The sequence below is a fragment of the Solenopsis invicta genome, chromosome 8 (genome assembly GCF_016802725.1).
Source record: "Solenopsis invicta isolate M01_SB chromosome 8, UNIL_Sinv_3.0, whole genome shotgun sequence".
In the NCBI taxonomy this organism is placed as follows: Eukaryota; Metazoa; Arthropoda; class Insecta; order Hymenoptera; family Formicidae; genus Solenopsis; species Solenopsis invicta.
This window is the reverse complement of record NC_052671.1, coordinates 19,931,183-19,949,309: the sequence shown is the minus strand read 5'-3', so window position 1 is coordinate 19,949,309 and position 18,127 is coordinate 19,931,183. Positions and strand designations below refer to the sequence as shown.

General features: G+C 40.9%; 2 protein-coding genes across 2 annotated transcripts; both read right to left on the bottom strand.

Annotated features, from left to right (window-relative positions):
• Nucleotides 1–12,229: 12,229 nt before the first annotated feature.
• On the bottom strand, nt 12,230–14,413 carry LOC113006138. The gene has a single exon (XM_026142071.2). The coding sequence runs from the start codon at nt 14,411–14,413 to the stop codon at nt 12,230–12,232; it is 2,184 nt and encodes a 727-aa protein (XP_025997856.2).
• A 147-nt stretch (nt 14,414–14,560) lies between these two features.
• Nucleotides 14,561–17,413, bottom strand: LOC105207293. The gene has a single exon (XM_011176722.3). The coding sequence runs from the start codon at nt 17,411–17,413 to the stop codon at nt 14,561–14,563; it is 2,853 nt and encodes a 950-aa protein (XP_011175024.3).
• Between the last annotated feature and the right edge of the window lie 714 nt (nt 17,414–18,127).

Sequence of the window (18,127 nt, the reverse complement as noted above, 5' to 3'; positions counted from 1 at the left end):
AGACAATAAGTATAATATATTTCGTTGAGTGTCTACAGAACGCTCTCTTGACTCGCAGAATCGTTTCTTTCTGGCCCTCAGGCTCTTGCACAGCTTCTTATATCCCTCACACGGACACACACAGGCACACACATTTACATACACACACACATTTACACACGTGTACACTTTTCAAAAATCTCTAAAGCGCCGCGCCGCTACCAAGCTGCGCCGAACACCACTAATTTCGCTCTTCATGTCACTCAAACGACATTGTCCACTCTTTCAATCTATTCCGATAATCTACACTTAATGACGCCGGACCTTTTTACCAAACGCCGAGTCGCGCTCTGAAAGCGCTGCCGATTTCTTCTGTCGGATACCGCGTATCGCTCCGAAATAACGCCGCATCTCTTTTTCGCATTTCTCTCACTCATTCTTTCACTCTCTATCTCTCTCTCTCACTCTCATACTCTCATTCTCACTCTCTTTTCCTAGCTAACATTTTAACATGCTACATTCGGCCATCCTGCAACGACATTCGCCCCCGAATGTCTTCGTCTTCGCACTCGTCCTCCGACTCATCGCTCGTAAAATCTATCCAAGGTTCCATATAATCAGCGGACGTGGAGGTTTTCGACGGCCCCTCATGCTCACCTATTTTCTGTACAATATAATGGTCGTTACGCAACACTTTTACAATGCTATATGGTCCGAGATACTTATTAGCCAGTTTAAGGCCAGGACCTAACTGTGTACGCTTAATTGCCACGAAGTCGTTCTCATTATATTTTCTCGCCGCTTTTCGCCTCTTTGTCGAAGTTTTCCGATTTTCGCGTTGAATTTTTGCGATGCTCTCTTTCGCTCGCATACGTAATTCGCTTTGATCGTTCTCGAAATTGTCAACCCATTCTCTTTCTAACAATTCTAAGATCTGTGGATCTCCTCGCACGCGCGCGTGTGTCCCACAATAAGCGGAAAGGAGTGGTGCCAATACTCCTGTGTGGCGCACAATTTAAATATAACTGGGCTGAATAAAGGTGTTTGAACCATTCTTCGCGCTTTGGATCCGAAAGTTTTGCTAGCAACAAAATCAGCACTCTATTTACCCGCTCTATTTGTCCGTTGGCGCGAGGGACTCCTGTCGTAGTTAATACGTGACTAATATTTTCCGCCGAACAATAGTCCTTAAATTCTTTAGACGTGAACGCTGTGCCACGATCTGAGATTATCCGCCTCGGATTTCCAAAAACAGAAGATTGTTTTTTAAGTCTATTCACTACCTCGTTCGTCGTTTTTGTTGCGTAAAACCACACGAATTTTGTGAAAGCATCGACTATCGCGAAGATGTACTTGTAATTTTTTTTGTAGTCGGCAACGGCCCTAAGTGATCAACATGGAATGTATCTAGCGGCAATTCCTCCTTATCGATCATATTTAAATAGCCCTCTTGCTTGCCCTGCTTTTTTCCGGCTAGGATACAAGTCACGCAATTTTGTATAATTTTTTCGATCTTCGATCTCGCGCTCGGTATGAAATATTCTCTACGCAATAATGCCTCCGTCTTTGCCACCGAAAAATGGCCCTGCTCGTGCGTACGTTTAATTATCTGCGTACGCATAGATTTAGGAACAACTAATAGAATACCACCGTCGCGTTTTTTAAATAACAAATTGTTTCTAATGATGTAATCATCGTGATCTCCCTTTTCCACCGCGTCGAATATCTTTTTGACGTCGCCGTTGTCCTGCTGTGCTTGCCTGAATCGCACTGACAGGCTATCGCATATATCTATAGTCATGCAACTCGGAATCGGATTATGACTTAACGCGTCCACGTGGACCATGCTCTTACTGGGCCTGTGCTCAATAACATAGTCGAATTCTTCTAAAAGCCGTGCCCAGGGGGGCACACGTACGCACAAGTCTTTCTTATTCATAGTAAGCGCGAACGCTCGGCAGTCGGTCATTATTTTAAAATGGATGCCCAACAAATATACGCGGAATTTCGTTAGGGCTCGAACAATGGAGAGCACCTCCAACTCGTAGCTCGTGTAACGCCGCTTGGCGGGCGAAGTTTTGCTACTCGAATAATAGACTGGATGGAACGCACCATCTTCGTCGCTCTTTTGTAATAGGATCGCGTCGTATCCGTCGATTGACGCATCCGTATGCAGTTCGGTCTCCTCATTTGCTTTATATATTCGTAATACGGGCTTGTCACATAAAATATTTTTTAAATTAAGAAATGCCCCTTTCTCTTCTTCCTCGAAACGGAACTTCGCGTTTGCCTTCAATAAATTAGTTAAAGGGCGCGCAATAATTGAATATTTTGGCACGAATTTTCTAAAGTAGCCGCTCAGCCCGAGAAAACTCTGAATTTGCTTCACGTTGCTTGGCTCTGGAAATTTACGCACCGCGTCAATTTTACGTACCGACGGGTATACTTGACTGATCTCTATTACGTGGCCAAGAAACTCTATCTTAGTCTGTAAAAAACGACACTTGCGTCAATTAATTTTGAGTCCTGCCTCGCTCGCAATTTTTAACACGATCTCAAAATTTTTAATTCCTGTATTTTCATCGACAGACGGAATTATGAGATCATCGAGGTAAGTTAGCACTAGCCGGTCACGTATCGCGTCTTTAAAAATGGTGTTAATGAATCGCTGAAAAACCGACGGCGAATTGCAAAGTCCGAACGGGACTTTCAAAAGTTCATAGTGCCCGTCTGGCACTATAAAAGCCGTATACTTTCGACTGTCCTTTTCTATCGGGACGTGAAAAAAAACTGTTCTCCAGATTCAACGTGCTGAAATATATCATGCCTTGCAAGAAATCTACCTGGTCTTCTATTAACGGAAGCGGATATCTATCGTGCACGATTTTTTTATTAAGCTGGCGATAGTCCACACACAATCGAGCGCTCCCGTCTTTCTTTTCCACTAAAACTATCGGACTCGCGTAGTCGGATAGCAATGGTTGCGCAATGCCATCTCGAATCCACTCGGAAATGATGCCGTGCACTTCTTCTTTTTCCACTGCGGGCAATCGACGGGCTCTCTGATATACCGGCTCTTCATCTTTTAAGATAATTGACATTTTAACACTAGTTTCTTTAGTCTTATTTGGTTTGTAATTGTTTATAATATTCTCAATAACCGCTCGACGCTCGTTACTCAAAATATGTGACAGATCTACTTCGTCGGTCTCTTTGCGTTCGAGATCTATTTGAAAGATCTCGGGAAGCGTTTGATCTTTCGCTATCAAATTTTCCACGGGATTAATCGACACATTACCGTTTTTTATGTGTAAGTCGACTGTATTCAAAAAATCTGCACCGATTAATAATTTATGACTAATCATATCATTTGCAACGACTCGAATTAAAATAGGATAAGAATGCCCGTCGACAGCTAATTCCGCACGGAATTCTCCTAACGCTACGTTTTCCTTTAACCCTACGCCGCGAAATCGCGTCTCTCGGTATTCTAACGACGGAGATCCTATGTCGGAATGATGATCCGCACGCATTAAACATAGATCGCTCCCAGTATCAATTAACGCGACAATGTTACAACCGTTTACCGAAACCTCTTTTTTACATTTCGTTTGCGTTACCTGCGTTGCGACGTAACTGTCTTTTACCTCCGCTCGCTTCTCGGAACATTTCGTCGCAATGTGCCCACGCTCATCGCATTTAAAGCACTTCGATCCGTTCTCCTTCGTTGGGCAGTCTTTACCGAAGTGATCGGGCAGGCCGCAGTTAAAACAATTCTTCTTCACACTAGGCGTCGTCTTCTTCTGCTCGCTCTTTCCGCTCTCGCCACTCTTCTCCGCCTTCGCTCGAAACTGTGACTTCTCCTCGCCGTGCCCCGGATGCCTTTTGTTCCAGAGCGTTATCCGCTCAAATCTCTCCATCAGTGCGGCTCTTGAGTTGAGGCTGCCGATTCGCGCCTGATTCCTCAGCCCGCGGTCAGAGATGCCATCAATGATATATTCGACGAGTTCCTCTTCGTCAAACGGCAGGCGATTCCCCAAGATGACCTTTTGGTGCATGTAATCGACGAAGGTCTCACCTTTCCTCCACACACGCTCCTCGAACTTTTTACGTAGTGCCACTCTGCTCGGTCGATGATCGAACATGGTTCTGAGCTCGTGTAGCAATGCCTCTAAGGATATCTCCATGAATTCGGCCTTGGAATGCAGCCACTCTAGCGCCTTCCTTTTCAGCCGCATCCCGATCAGTATCCTCGTGTGTTCGTTGTCTAATCGGTAGGTCCGCCTCAGCATTTTCAGATGTCAAAATTGCCCGTCGTACCGTCGAACGTAGCGAGAAGCTCGGCTATGGCACTCATGTTTGCTCTAGGTTGCGTCGACCTGATCTCCGTATTCGATGCGTAATGCGCATCTGATACATGAGCGGATGCCCGCGATTAAGTCTTCAGCATCTCGATTTCGCGTTTCAAGATATCCAGCTCCATCTCGATTACGCGCGGGTCTCTGGAGTGATGCTCTGATGATGTCTCGTTTCCTGTACTTCTCTCATTCGCTCCTGTGTTACCGGCTTCTTCCATGCTCCCCGTCGCCTGATCCTCTGGTTGCATCTCGGTCCAAAGGAGCCGGAAGGAGCTGACTCGTCTAAACGCTTTATTAAATCGCTCTTAGTACCGGAATTAGATAGTCCCAACTCTCTCAGTCTCTCTTTCAGCTCTGCCACCGTCAGATCGTTCGCGTATTTGGTACTCATTGCTCGTCTCTTCAGGTTCACAATAAACTCAAAACTCGACACTCGACACTCACGGAACTGGTTATACTACGGATCTAACTAGCCTGATCCCGGACGAGCCCCCAAAGTGTAAGTGGGATCAATTAGGCTTTTAGAAAATAAGTATAATATTCGTTGAGCGTCTACAGAACGCTCTCTTGACTCGCAGAATCGTTACTCTCTGGACCTCGGGCTCTCGCACAGCTTCTTATATCCCTCACACGGACACACACAGGCACACACATTTACACAAACACACATTCACACACGTGTACACTTTTCAAAAATCTCTAAAGCGCCGCGCCGCTACCAAACGGCGCCGAACACCGCTAATTTCGCACTTCATGTCACTCAAACGACATTGTCCACTGTTTCAATCTATTCCAATAATCTACACTTAATGACGCCGGACCTTTTTACCAAACGCCGAGTCGCGCTCCGAAAGCGCTGCCGATTTCCTCTGTCGGATACGGCGTATCGCACCGAAAGTAACGCCGCAACTCGTTTTCGAATCTCTCTCACTCATTCTCTCTCTCACTCATTCTCTCTCCCTCACACTCTCATAATCTCATTCTCACTCTCTTTTCTTAGCTACCATTTTAACATCCTACACTATTGAAGTTCAAAGAGAAAATTGCAAATAAATCGTTATCTATGCGATATCTCACGTGTTTTACGTTAAAACGCGTCGAACAAGTGTTGATCTGCACCAGAAACGCATGTATTGAAGTACCCCGAGCGAATTCTAATGAATCGTTATCTATGCGATATCTCACGTGTATACGTTAAAATGCGTCGAATAAGAGTTGATCTGCTTCAGAAACAAAACTATTGAAGTTCGCTGCGCGAATTGCAAATGAATCGTTATCTATGCGACATCGCACGTGTTTTCCTTTAAAAAGCGTCGAACAAGCGTTGATCTGCATCTGAAACGAATGTATTGAAATACCCAGCGCAAATTGCAAATGAATCGTTTTCTATGTGATATCTCACGTGTTTTACGGTACAACGCGTCGAACAAGCGTTGATCTGATTCAGAAACGAAACTATAGAAGTTCCCAGCGCGAATTGCAAATGAATCGTTACCTATGCCATATCTCACGGGTTTTACGTTAAAACGCGTCGAACCATTGTTGATCTGCACAGAAACGAATGTATTGAAGTTCCCAGATCAAATTGCAAATGAATCGTTATCTATGCAATATCTGACGCGTTTTACGTTAGAAATTATTGAACAGGCGTTAATCTGCATCAGAAACAAAACAATTAAAGTTTCCAGCGCGAATTGCAAATAAATCGTTATCTATGCCATATCTCACGTGTTTTACGTTAAAACCCGTCGAACAAGCTTTGATATGCATCAGAAATGAATCTATTGAAGTTCTCAGCGCGAATTTCAAATGAATCGTTATCTATGCGATATCTCACGTTTTTTAAGTTAAAACGCGTCAAACAAGCGTTGATCTGCATTAAAAAAGAAATTATTGTTGTTCTTCAGAGCGCTACACAATTGAAACGTTATCTATGCGATATCTCACGCGTTTTACGTAAGAAACCGTCGAAAATGCATTGATCTGTATCAGAAGCAAAACAATTAATGTTCTCTGAGCGCATTGCAAACTAATAGTTATCTATGCGATATCTCAAGCGGTTTACGTTAAAAACAGTCGAAGAAGCGTTGATCTGCAGCAGAAACGAAAATATTGAAGTTCTCAGCGCAAATTGCAAATGAATCGTTATCTATGCGATATTTCACGTATTTTACGTTAAAACGAAACAAACATCAGTTGATCTGCATTAGAAACAAAACTATAATCGTTCTTCAACGCACTACACAAATAAAACTTTATCTATGCGATATCTCGCGTTTTCTACGTTAAAACGCGTCAAATAAGCGCTGATCAGCATTAAAAACGAAAGTATTGTCATTTTTCAGAGCGCTACACAAATGAAACGTTATCTATGCGATATTTCACTCGTATTATGTTAAAAAGCATTGAACAAGCGTTGATCTGCAGAAAAAATCAAAATAATGTGTTATTCAACGCGCATTTTAAATTAAACGTTCTCTATGAAATAACTCATGCGTATTAAGTTAATATGCTTTAAAAAAGCCTTGATCAACAGTAAAAACTAAAATATTGCCTTTTTTAACGTGCATTAGAAGTGAAACGTTTTCTATGCGTTATCTCACGTATGCTATTCGCGCTGGGAACTTCAATAATTTCGTTCTTGATGCAGATCAACGCTTGTTGGACAGTTTTTAACATAAACCGCGAGAGACATCTCATAGATAAAGATTCATTGGTCTAGCGCGCTGAAGAACAACAATAGTTTTGTTACTAACGCAAATCAACGCTTGCTCGACGGTTTTTAACGTAAACCGCGTAAGATATCGCATAGATAATGTATCAATCCTCTAGCGCGCTGAAGAACGACAATAGTTTCGTATCTAATGCAGATCAAAGCTTTTTTGATGCGTTTTAACGTCAAACACGAGAGATATTGCACAGATAACGATTCATATGCAATGCGCGTTGGGAACTTCAATATTTTCGTTTCTAAAGCAGATCAACGTTTGTTCGACGTGTTTTAACGCAAATCACATGAGATACCGCATAAATAACGATTCATTTGCAATTCGCGCTGAGAACTTCAATAGTTTCGTTTCAGACATAAATCAACGCTTGTTCGACGCTTTTTAACGTAAATCCGTGTAAAATATCGCATAGATAAGTTTTCATTTGTTTAGCGCGTTGAAGAACGAAATAGTTTTACAACACAATAATAAGATAGACTTCATCGGTTGTAGCTAGGTCTTAATCCTTTTATTTTTATTTATGTGATTTTATATACTTCTCCGAACTCAACCAGAATGTGCACCGAATTAATTTTTGGTCATAAATCAGCATCAAGTATTATATTAAATAAATTAATTTAATGTAAATAGTGATATTACTAATTGTTACTCGACATGCTGTGTTATGACCAAAAATTAATTCGGCGCACATTCTGGTTGAGTTCGGAGAAGTATATAAAATCACATAAATAAAAGAAAAAGCACTAAGACCAAGCTACGACCAATGAAGGCTATCTTACTATTATTGTGTTGTTACACTATCGGTCCAATAACATATTTGTAATTTGAAAATAGTTTTATTTCTGCGGAACAACTTCTGTTCGACGCATTTTAACGTAAAACACGAGATATCGCATAGAAAATGTTTCATTTGTCTAGCGCGTTGTAGAACACCAATAGATTTGTTTCTAATGCAGATGTCAACGCTTGTTCGACGGTTTTTAACGAAAATCGCGACAAATATCGCATAGACAACGTTTCATTTGTCCAGCGCGCTAAAGAAAAAACAGTTGTTTTGTTTCTAAAGCAGATTAACATTTGTTCGACACGTTTTAAAGTAAAACACGTAGAAAATCGCACAGATAACGATTCATTTGCAATTCGCGCTGAGAAATATAATACTTTCGTTTCTGATGCAGATCAATGCTTGTTCAACGGTTTTAAACGTAAACCGCGTAAGATATCGCACAGATAACGTTTCAGTTGTAGCTCGCTGAAGAACGACAACAACTTTCTTTCTAATGCAAATCAACGTTTGTTCGACGCGTTTTAACGTGAAACACGTGAGATATTGCATAGATAACGATTCATTGCAGTTCGCGCTGGGAACATCAATAGTTTCGTTTCTGATGCAGATCAACACTTGTTCGACGGTTTTTAACTTAAACGGCGTGAGATATCGCATAGACAAAGTTTCATTTGACTAACGCGCTGAAAAATGACATTAATTTCGTTTCTAATGCAGATCAACACTTGTTCGACGCGTTTTAACGTAAAACACGTGAGATATCGCACAGGTAATGATTCATTTGCAATCGCACTGGGAACTTCAATAGATTCATTTCTGATGCAGGTCAACGCTTGTTTGACGGTTTTTAACGAAAAACGCGTGAGATATCGCATGGACAAAGTTTCACTTGTCTAGCGCGCTGAAGAACGACAATAGTTTTGTTTCTAATGCAGATTACCATTTGTTCTACGCCTTTTAATGTAAAACACGTGAAAAATCTCACAGATAACGATTCATTTGCAATTCGCGCTGAGAAATATAATACATTCGTTTCTGATGCAGATCAACGCTTGTTCGACGATCTCTAACGTAAAACGCGTGAGATATCGCAAAGATAACGTTTCGTTTGTGTAGCGCGCCGAAAAACGACAATAGTTTCGTTTCTAATGCAGATGAACGCATGTTCGTCGGTTTTTAACGTAAACCGCGTGAAATATCGCATAGACAACGTTTCTTTTGGCTGACGCTGAAGAACGACAGTTGTTTTGTTTTTAATGCAGATTAACAATTGTTCGACGCTTTTTAACGTAAAACACGTGAGATATCGTATAGATAACAATTCATTTGCAATTCTCGCTGGGAACTTTAATAGTTTTGTTTCTGATTCAGAACAATACTTGTTCGACGGTTTTTAACTTAAGCAGCGTGAAATATCCCACAGATAATTTTTCATGCGTCTAGCGCGCAGAAGAACAAGAAGAGTTTTGTTTTTAATGCAGATCAACACTTGTTTGACGAGTTTTAACGTAAAACACGTGAGATATGGCATGGAAAACGATTCATTTGCAGTTCGCGCTGGAAACTTCAATAGTTTCGTTTCTGATGCATATCAACTCATGTTCGACGTTTTCTAACGTAAACCGCGTGAGATATCGCATAGACAAAGTTTCATTTGACTAGCGCGCTGAAAAATGACAATAATTTCGTTTCTAATGCAGATCAACGCTTGTTCGACGCGTTTTAACGTAAAACACGTGATATATCGCATAGATAACGATTCATGTGCAATTCTCGGTGGGAAATTTAATAGTTTCGTTTCTGAGGCAGATCAACACTTGTTTGTCCGTTTTTAAATTAAACCGCCTGAGCTATCGCATAGATAATTTTTCATGCGCCTAGCGCGCTGAAGAACGACAAGAATTTCGTTTCTGATGCAGATCAACGCTTGTTTGACGGTTTTTAACGTAAACCGCGTGAGATATCGTATAGAGAACGTTTCATTTAAATGCGCGTTGAATAAAGCATTATTTTGGTTCCTACTGTTGTTCAACGCTTGTTCAACGCTTTTTAAAATAATACAAATGAAATATCGCATTGAAAAAGTTTCAATTTAATTCGCGGTATAAAACGCAATATTTTGGTTTTTACTGCAGATCAACGATCGTTCAATGCTTTTTAACATAATACACGTGAGATATTACTTATAGAACGTTTTATTTCAAATTCGCGTTTAATAACGCAATATTTTGGTTTTTAATGCAGATTAACGCTTGTTCAATGCTTTTTACATGATTCAAGTGAAATACCGCATAGACAATGTTTTATTTAAAATGCGCTTTGAAGAAGGCAATTTATTGGTTTTTACTGCTACTCAAAGCTTGTTTAATGCTTTTTTACGTAATTCAAATGAAATATCGCATAGAGAACGTTTCTTTTAAAATGCGCGTTAAAATACACAATATTTTGGTTATTACTGCTGATCAACGCTTGTTCAATGCTTATTAACGTTATACACTTGAGGTATCGCATAGAGAATGTTTAATCCAAAATTCGCGTTGAATAACGCAATATTTTGTATTTTACAGCGTATCAACGCTTGTTCAATGCTTTTTCACGTAAAACAAGTAAAATATTTCATAGAAAACGTTTTATTTAAAATGCGCGTTAAAGAACTCAATATTCTGGTTAACATTACTGATCAACTTTTGTTCAATGCTTATTAACGTAATACACGTAAGATATAGCATAGAGAACTTTTAATTAGAAATGCTAAATAACGCAATATTTTGGTTTTTACTGCAAATCAACGTTTGTTTAATGCTTTTTAACATAATACAAGTAAAATATAGCATAGAGAACGTTTCATTAATAAATGCGCGTTAAAAAACGCAAAATTTAGTTATAAATGCTGATCAACGCTTGTTCAATGCTTATTAACGTAATACACGTGAGATATTGCATAGAGAACATTTAATTTGAAATGCATTTTAAATATCGCAATATTGTGGTTTTTACTGCAAATCAACCCTTTTTTAATGCTTTTTAACGTAATACAAGTAAAATATAGAGAACGTTTTATTAAAGTAAAATATAGAGAACGTGTTATTAAAAAACGCGCGTGAAAAAACGCTTTTTTATGGTTATTACTGCAGATTAACGTTTGTTCTATGCTTTTTAACATAATACAAGTGAAATATCGCATAAAAAACGTTTCATGAAATGCGCGTTGAATAACGCAATATTTTGGTTTTTACTGTTGATCGACGCTTGTTCATTGCTTTTTACTATACATGATTCAAGTGAAATATCGCATAGAGCACGTTTCATTTAAAATGTGCATTGAAGAACGCAATTTATTAGTTTTTAACTCTGATCAACGCTTGTTCACTGCTTTTTCACATAATACAAGTGAAATATCGCATAAAGAACGTTTCATTTGAATTGCGCGTTGAAGAAAACAATAATTAGTTTATTACTGCTGAATAACTCTCTTGTTCAATGCTTATAAACGTAATACACGTGAGATCTCGCATAGAGAACGTTTAATTTGAAATGCGCCTTAAATAACGCAATATTGTGGTTTTTACTGCAAATCAACGCTTGTTTAATGCTTTTTAACATAATACAAGTAAAGTATCGCATAAAGAACGTTTCATTAATAAATGCGCGTTGAGGAACGCAATATAATGGTTATTACTGCAAATCAACGCTTGTTCAATGCTTATTAACGTAATGAACGTTAACTATTGCATAGAAAACGTTTAATTTAATATGCACGTTGAATAACAAAATATCTTTTTTTTTTACTGCAGATCAACGCTTGTTCAATGCTTTTTAACGTAATATATGTGAGATAACGCATAGATAACTGTATGTTCTCGTCCGGGCGTTTCTCTCTCTCTCGCCCAGCGATCACGCCGTGCCGTCGAAAGTTCCACGCGCTGCTATTGGGTCGAACCTTCTTACAAGGCGAATTATTTTAAAATTACGAATCCGGACGTGGGAGCTCCAATTTCCTCCGTTTTAATGAATGATGCACCATGATGACAAGTCTTATAAGTTTATTCCAACACTCTCATTTTCTAACAGCTTGTCGCTCGCGTCATGTTAATACAATTTCACTTAAAATTAGAGCAGGACTCTCGTGCGTTGTCTACGACTATCTTTTCACGACTCCTTCTCGCCGGTAGCGCGAGCTCTTACGTTCCCCCTCCTTTCGGGAGACGTACCTATTAGACGTCGGGCCCACGATCACGTTAGGCTCACAATTTCGGTAACTCCTAAACATCTCGCCCGCCTTGAAAATACAGTTTTCAACCTTGTCCTTGGCACACAATTGTATGTCTCACTAAAATGTGATGTGTCCGATATCCTTGTACAGCGCTATTTTATTACTAATCCGATTTAGGAAGGACACAAATTTTTGATAACGGTCTTTTTACAATATCATTCTCCGTTTTTACAATTACAATTCGAACATGGCCTTCCTTGTCGGGATGCACTTCTAAAATACGCCCTAGTTTCCATTTAAGAGGTGGCTGATTTTCCTTCAAAATCACCAAATCGTTAGGTTTTATCCTTTCCTGATCAGAGGTAGCGCTCCTCCATTTAGACTTTGATTGTAATTGCGATAAATATTCTTGGCTCCAACGAGTCCAAAAATGTTGATGCAATTTAATAAGTAATTGATAGCGGGTCAATCTATTCGTTGGTACTTCCGTCAGCTCAATCTGCGGAATCGCGTTTAACGATTCCCCGATCAAAAAATGTCCGGGGGTCAAAACCGCGAGATCTGAAGGATCATTTGACATGGAAGTTATTGGCCTAGAATTCAAACATGCTTCGATTTCTGTCAAAAGCGTGTAGAATTCCTCGAATGTAAGGAGCGCCTCTCCCAACACCTTTTGCAAACGTGTCTTAACGGATTTTATACCCGCCTCCCACAAGCCTCCCATATGGGGAGCGTAAGGCGGTAAAAAATGCCATTGAATTGACTGTTCTGTCGCGAATGTATCTACTTGTTTTTGATGATTTTGATCCCTCAGCAACTCTCTCAATCTTTGTAACGCATTATTCGCTCCTACAAAATTCGTTCCATTGTCCGAATAAATATTCAAACATTTACCGCGCCTTGCAATGAAACGTCTTAACGAGTTGAGAAATGCCGCCGTACTTAGATCACTAACCAATTCCAAATGAATGGCGCGAGTTGCAAAACACACGAACAGACAAATATATGCCTTGGCTGATTTATTACGCGATATCTTAATGTTAAATGGCCCACCGAAATCTACACCTACATTTAAGAATGCTCTACCCGGGCTCACTCTGTGAACCGGTAAGTTTCCCATTATTTCTTTCGGCGTCTTACAATTAAATCTATAACATACGATGCACCTGCGCAGGGCTCTCCGCACAGCTGATCTACCGGATATAATCCAATATTGTTCTCTGATTATGCTTAAAAGGGCTTCGGGGCCCGCGTGCAAACTTCTCAAATGATTATCTCTTATGATCAAATCGGTTAGTTGATTCCGAGTCGCCAACACCACGGGAAATTTTCGAGAATATGACACCGGAGCGTTTTTCAAGCGTCCGCCTACACGCAATAATCCCGTATCATCCATGAACGGATTGAGCGCTAATAATCGACTTTTTCTTGAGATTTGGCGCCTCGATTGCAGATCGACTATTTCTCTTGCAAAATGCTGTTTTTGATGCTGCTTCAATATGATGTTCAATGCTTCCTCTAATTCCTTGACCGATAACCAACTCGTCAACCGGTCTGTAACCTTCCGGCAATTGTGTGAGAATCTGAGGCAGTAAGCGATAACGTGCTTCAATCGCTTCAATGATGAATACCTTGTCCAAACACTCAACCCGGGCTCCACGTTGACCGTCGTAGACATCACTCTTCCTTCTGGTATCTCCGATAACCATGATGACTCTAGCGGATAATAAACGGTCTCATTTTCTAGCCACTCTGGGCCTTTCCACCACCGACTTTTAAAATTTAACTTCTCCGGTTCGACTCCCCTGGATAACATATCAGCCGGATTCTCTTCAGATCTAATATGATGCCATTGTATTTCGGTAGAGGTCTTTTGTATTTCAGTGACCCTATGGGCCACGAAGGTTTTCCATCTAGACGGTTCTCCCTTGATCCAGGCTAAAGTCACTGTCGAATCGCACCAGTAATGTTTCTCTTCTACTTGCCAGGTGAGTGCATTGATTACCTTCTCCATCAATCTGCTCAACAGCAACGCTCCACATAATTCTAAACGTGGCAAACTGATTTTCTTAATTGGCGCTACACGCGACTTTGCACAGATTAACTGACATGTTCGTTGATTTTCGTTATTAGTTGACCTTAAATACAGACAAGCTCCATATGCTTTTTCCGAGGCATCGCAAAATCCATGGATTTCAATTTTTGTCGAACTCGTCGCAATGATTCCTCTCGGAATGCTAATTTCTTCCAGTTTATGTAGCTGTTGACAATATTTCTTCCACGTGGTGTGCAGGTTCTCCGGCAGAGACTCATCCCAACCGACCTTGCATTGCCATATTTGTTGCATTAGAATCTTTGCTTGAACAATCACCGGGTTAATCAAACCCAACGGATCGTAAATTTGTGATATGATGGAGAGAATTGTTCTCTTCGTGATGTGAATTTCTGATGGAGGTTCCTTGACTCTGTATGTAAGTGAGTCCTTTTCAACACGCTAGAATAATCCTAGAGTCTTGACCTGTTCACCCAATGGTTTTCTCATGTTTTCTTCTGACTCACCCCGGTCCTCGACCAGTTCAGGCAAATTTGATTTCCATTTATGCATTGGAAATCCACCTGCAGCGAGTATCCGACTAACTTCATTTTTTATTTTCTTCAGTTCTTCTGCATCATCCGTCCCGGTAATTAGGTCGTCCATGTAAAAATCTTTTAATATGACTTCACTTGTCCTTGGACTTTCCGATTGACACTCGCACGCTAATTGATGCAGACACCTTACAGCCAGAAATGGAGCTGTCGCAACGCCAAATGTTACCGTGTTTAATACGAATGCCTCCACCGGTGATGTCGAATCTGCCTTCCATAAAATGCGTTGCAAATTTCGCTGCTTAGGGTCAATGTATATTTGTCTATACATTCGCTCGATGTCCCCCGTCAGTACGTACCGATGCTGTCGGAAACGTAGAACCACCTCAAATAATTCTGGTTGAATAGTTGGTCCTACTCTCAATACATCGTTGAGTGACTTGCCAGATGATGATCTGCACGACGCATCAAAGACTACTCTGAGCCTTGTTGTCTCTCTTTCCTCCTTAACGACTGCATGATGAGGCAAGTAATACACTGGTTCCTCTGATGCCGATATCTTCTCGTCAATTTGAGTCATATGTCCCGACCTTAAGTAATCTTCCATTACTTCAATGTATTGCCTCTTTAGGATTGCATCACGATCCAGTCTCCAATGGACTGACTGTAAACGCTTCAGGGCCGCTCTTCGTGATTCTCCCAAGCAACTAGGATCCTCCTGGAAAGGCAGACGTACCACGAATCGCCCGTCCGGCGTTCGCTTATGTGTGTTCCTAAATTCTTCCTCGCACATCGTCTCCTTCCCGGCATCCCGCTGCAGTGGGCTCTCCTCTATGAGCCAAAAACGCTCCAATTGATGATTTAAATCTGGTTCACCAGCGATTGCGCACAATGTTGCGCGGGTTTGATGCTTATGTCCGTCCGACATCATCATGTTTCCTGCCACGATCCAACCAAGTTTCGTCTTCTTCAAGGTTGGCAAATTGCGGCCCAATCGTATCTGTCCCACACAGAGCAGATCCCAAACTATTCCGCCTCCCAGCAGAATGTCGATCTCTCCGGGGGTTCCAAACTCTGGATCTGATAGCTTGATGTTCTTCGGGATGTGCAGCGCATTCTTGTCCATTCTTTGCAATGGCATTGGGTCTGTTATACATTCCATGACTAGAAAATCCAACCTGACGCTAAATTCACCTACAACCGAATGTATAACTGCGCTGACGGTTCCCGTGGCGCTAGTCAACCTACATCCAACTCCCGATAACGAAAGGTTAGCTACCCTTTCCTTTAGTTGAAGACGCTTGCATACATCTTTCCGAATTATGTTTACCTGTGCTCCCGAATCTAAGAAAGCCCTGCACAGGTGCTCATTGCCGAATCGATCATTGATTCTGACGGAAGCGGTCGCAAGCAACACTTGATTTGGACATGTTACTACCGTAGACACTACCGAGCAACTAGCCTGATCGCTTGAATCGCTCCTTGTCTTTTTTGAGATTTCCGATATCAAGTTTTCGTTATTTGACCTTGCCCTTGAGTCTACCGATATCCCGAGTTTATCATTATGCAACCACGTGCTATGCTTTAATCCGCATTGCCTGCACCCGCTTGCCGTGCATCTATCTGCCGTGTGATCTCTGCGCAAACAATTGAAGCATAACCGATGACGCCGTACTTCGCCTAATTTTTCCGACGTAGTCATGTCTTTAAATTTTGCACAATGATAAATTGCATGATCGCCGTGACATATTACGCAATTCTTGTCAGCAAACCGACCTATGTTAACACTCATTTTTTCTCCTCTACGCACAGAGGAGGACGCAGTCGAATTAATTGAACATTTATTTGTTTGCAAATTTTCTAATATTACACATTGTCGTGACAAAAAATCTAAAAGTTCTTGTAACGTGGGTGTTTCATTTTCGACTGTCTCTGATTCCCATTTTCGTTTGGTTTGAACATCCACGCGCGACATGACTGTATAAATGATGATGCTATTCCAGTCATCGACTGGCTCGCCTAGCGATTTTAATACTCGGAGATGCTTCTTCGTTTCGTCCACTAATCTACGCAATTGTGCCGGAGATTCTTTAATGATGGAACCCATGCCCAACAGCGCATGGATATGCTGATGTATTAACAACTTCTTATTTTCAAATCGCTCTCTTAATAGAGCCCATGCGATTGAATAATTATCGGTTGATACATCTAATGATTGCACGACTTCAGCCGCGCTACCTTGCAAACATGACTTTAGATAATGAAATTTTTGTATTTTTTCTAATGATGTATTACTATCAATTAACGTTTGAAATGTATCTCGAAATGATAGCCACTGCGCCTGGGTTCCATCAAATTTCGGCAGTTCCAGGGTAGGCAGCTTCATTTTCCCAACTCGTGTCTCGCTTACAAATTCCTGATTCGCTCTCGCGTGCATCCCGTTATCAATGTGTCGTTCCTGCCTTGGATCAATTCGCCTCTTCAATTCAGCCACTGCACGATAGTATGTTGTCTCAAATGCCTCTCTTTCTCGTGCCTGTTCCTCGCTTGGTTCATCATCCTCGGCCAGACCGATATCCTCAATACGGCCCTGAACATCGTCAAATTCCTTCCACAAATCGGCCAGTTTTTGTAACCTCGCTTGGCACTCTATAACATCGATAAGATCCAAAGGCATAGAAACTGCGAAATTGTAAATACGCGTGACTTGACCTTTTACGGTCGCCCGCCGTCTCGATAACAAGGACAAATTCTCTGCCATGTTTACACCTATTTCAAACGTTCATGCACGAGGCCTTCGCGTGAGCTACGTTATTTGTCGTTATTGGAATGTGTATAATTATCGTTCGTGAAATGTATGATGTTCGAATTATCGTCAAATGTAGAAATGTCGAGTCGTTCGCAAAATGTATGAATTTCTACTCTCTTACAAATGTCTGAAATTTGACTCGTTGCAAAATGTATGAATATGGACTCGTCGCAAATTATGAAATTCGACTCGTCCCCCAAATGTATGAACTTCGACTTATCGCAAATTATGAATTTCGACTTGTCGCTAATGTATAAAATTCGAGTCAACTAACCAATGTATGAATTTCGAGTCGCTGCCAATGCATGAATGTTGAGCTCATTAAATGTATGAATTTCGACTCGACGCCCAATGTATGAACTTCGACTCGACCACCAATGCATGAATTTTTGCTACAAAATGAATTTCGAGTCGATAACCAAATGCATGAAATTTTGTCACAAAATGAATTTCGAGTCGATAACCAAATGCATGAAATTCTAACCTCTTAATGTAAATGTATCTCGCTTACCGGGATTTCATGTCACTATGTCGTGTCCTGCTTAATTGACTTACTACCGATATCTCATGACCAATGCCTTAATGATGATTACGCCGCAGCATGGCTACAGCCCTCCAAAAATCGATGGAAGTCCTTAAAGTCACCCTGGTTGTCCAAATCCGGCT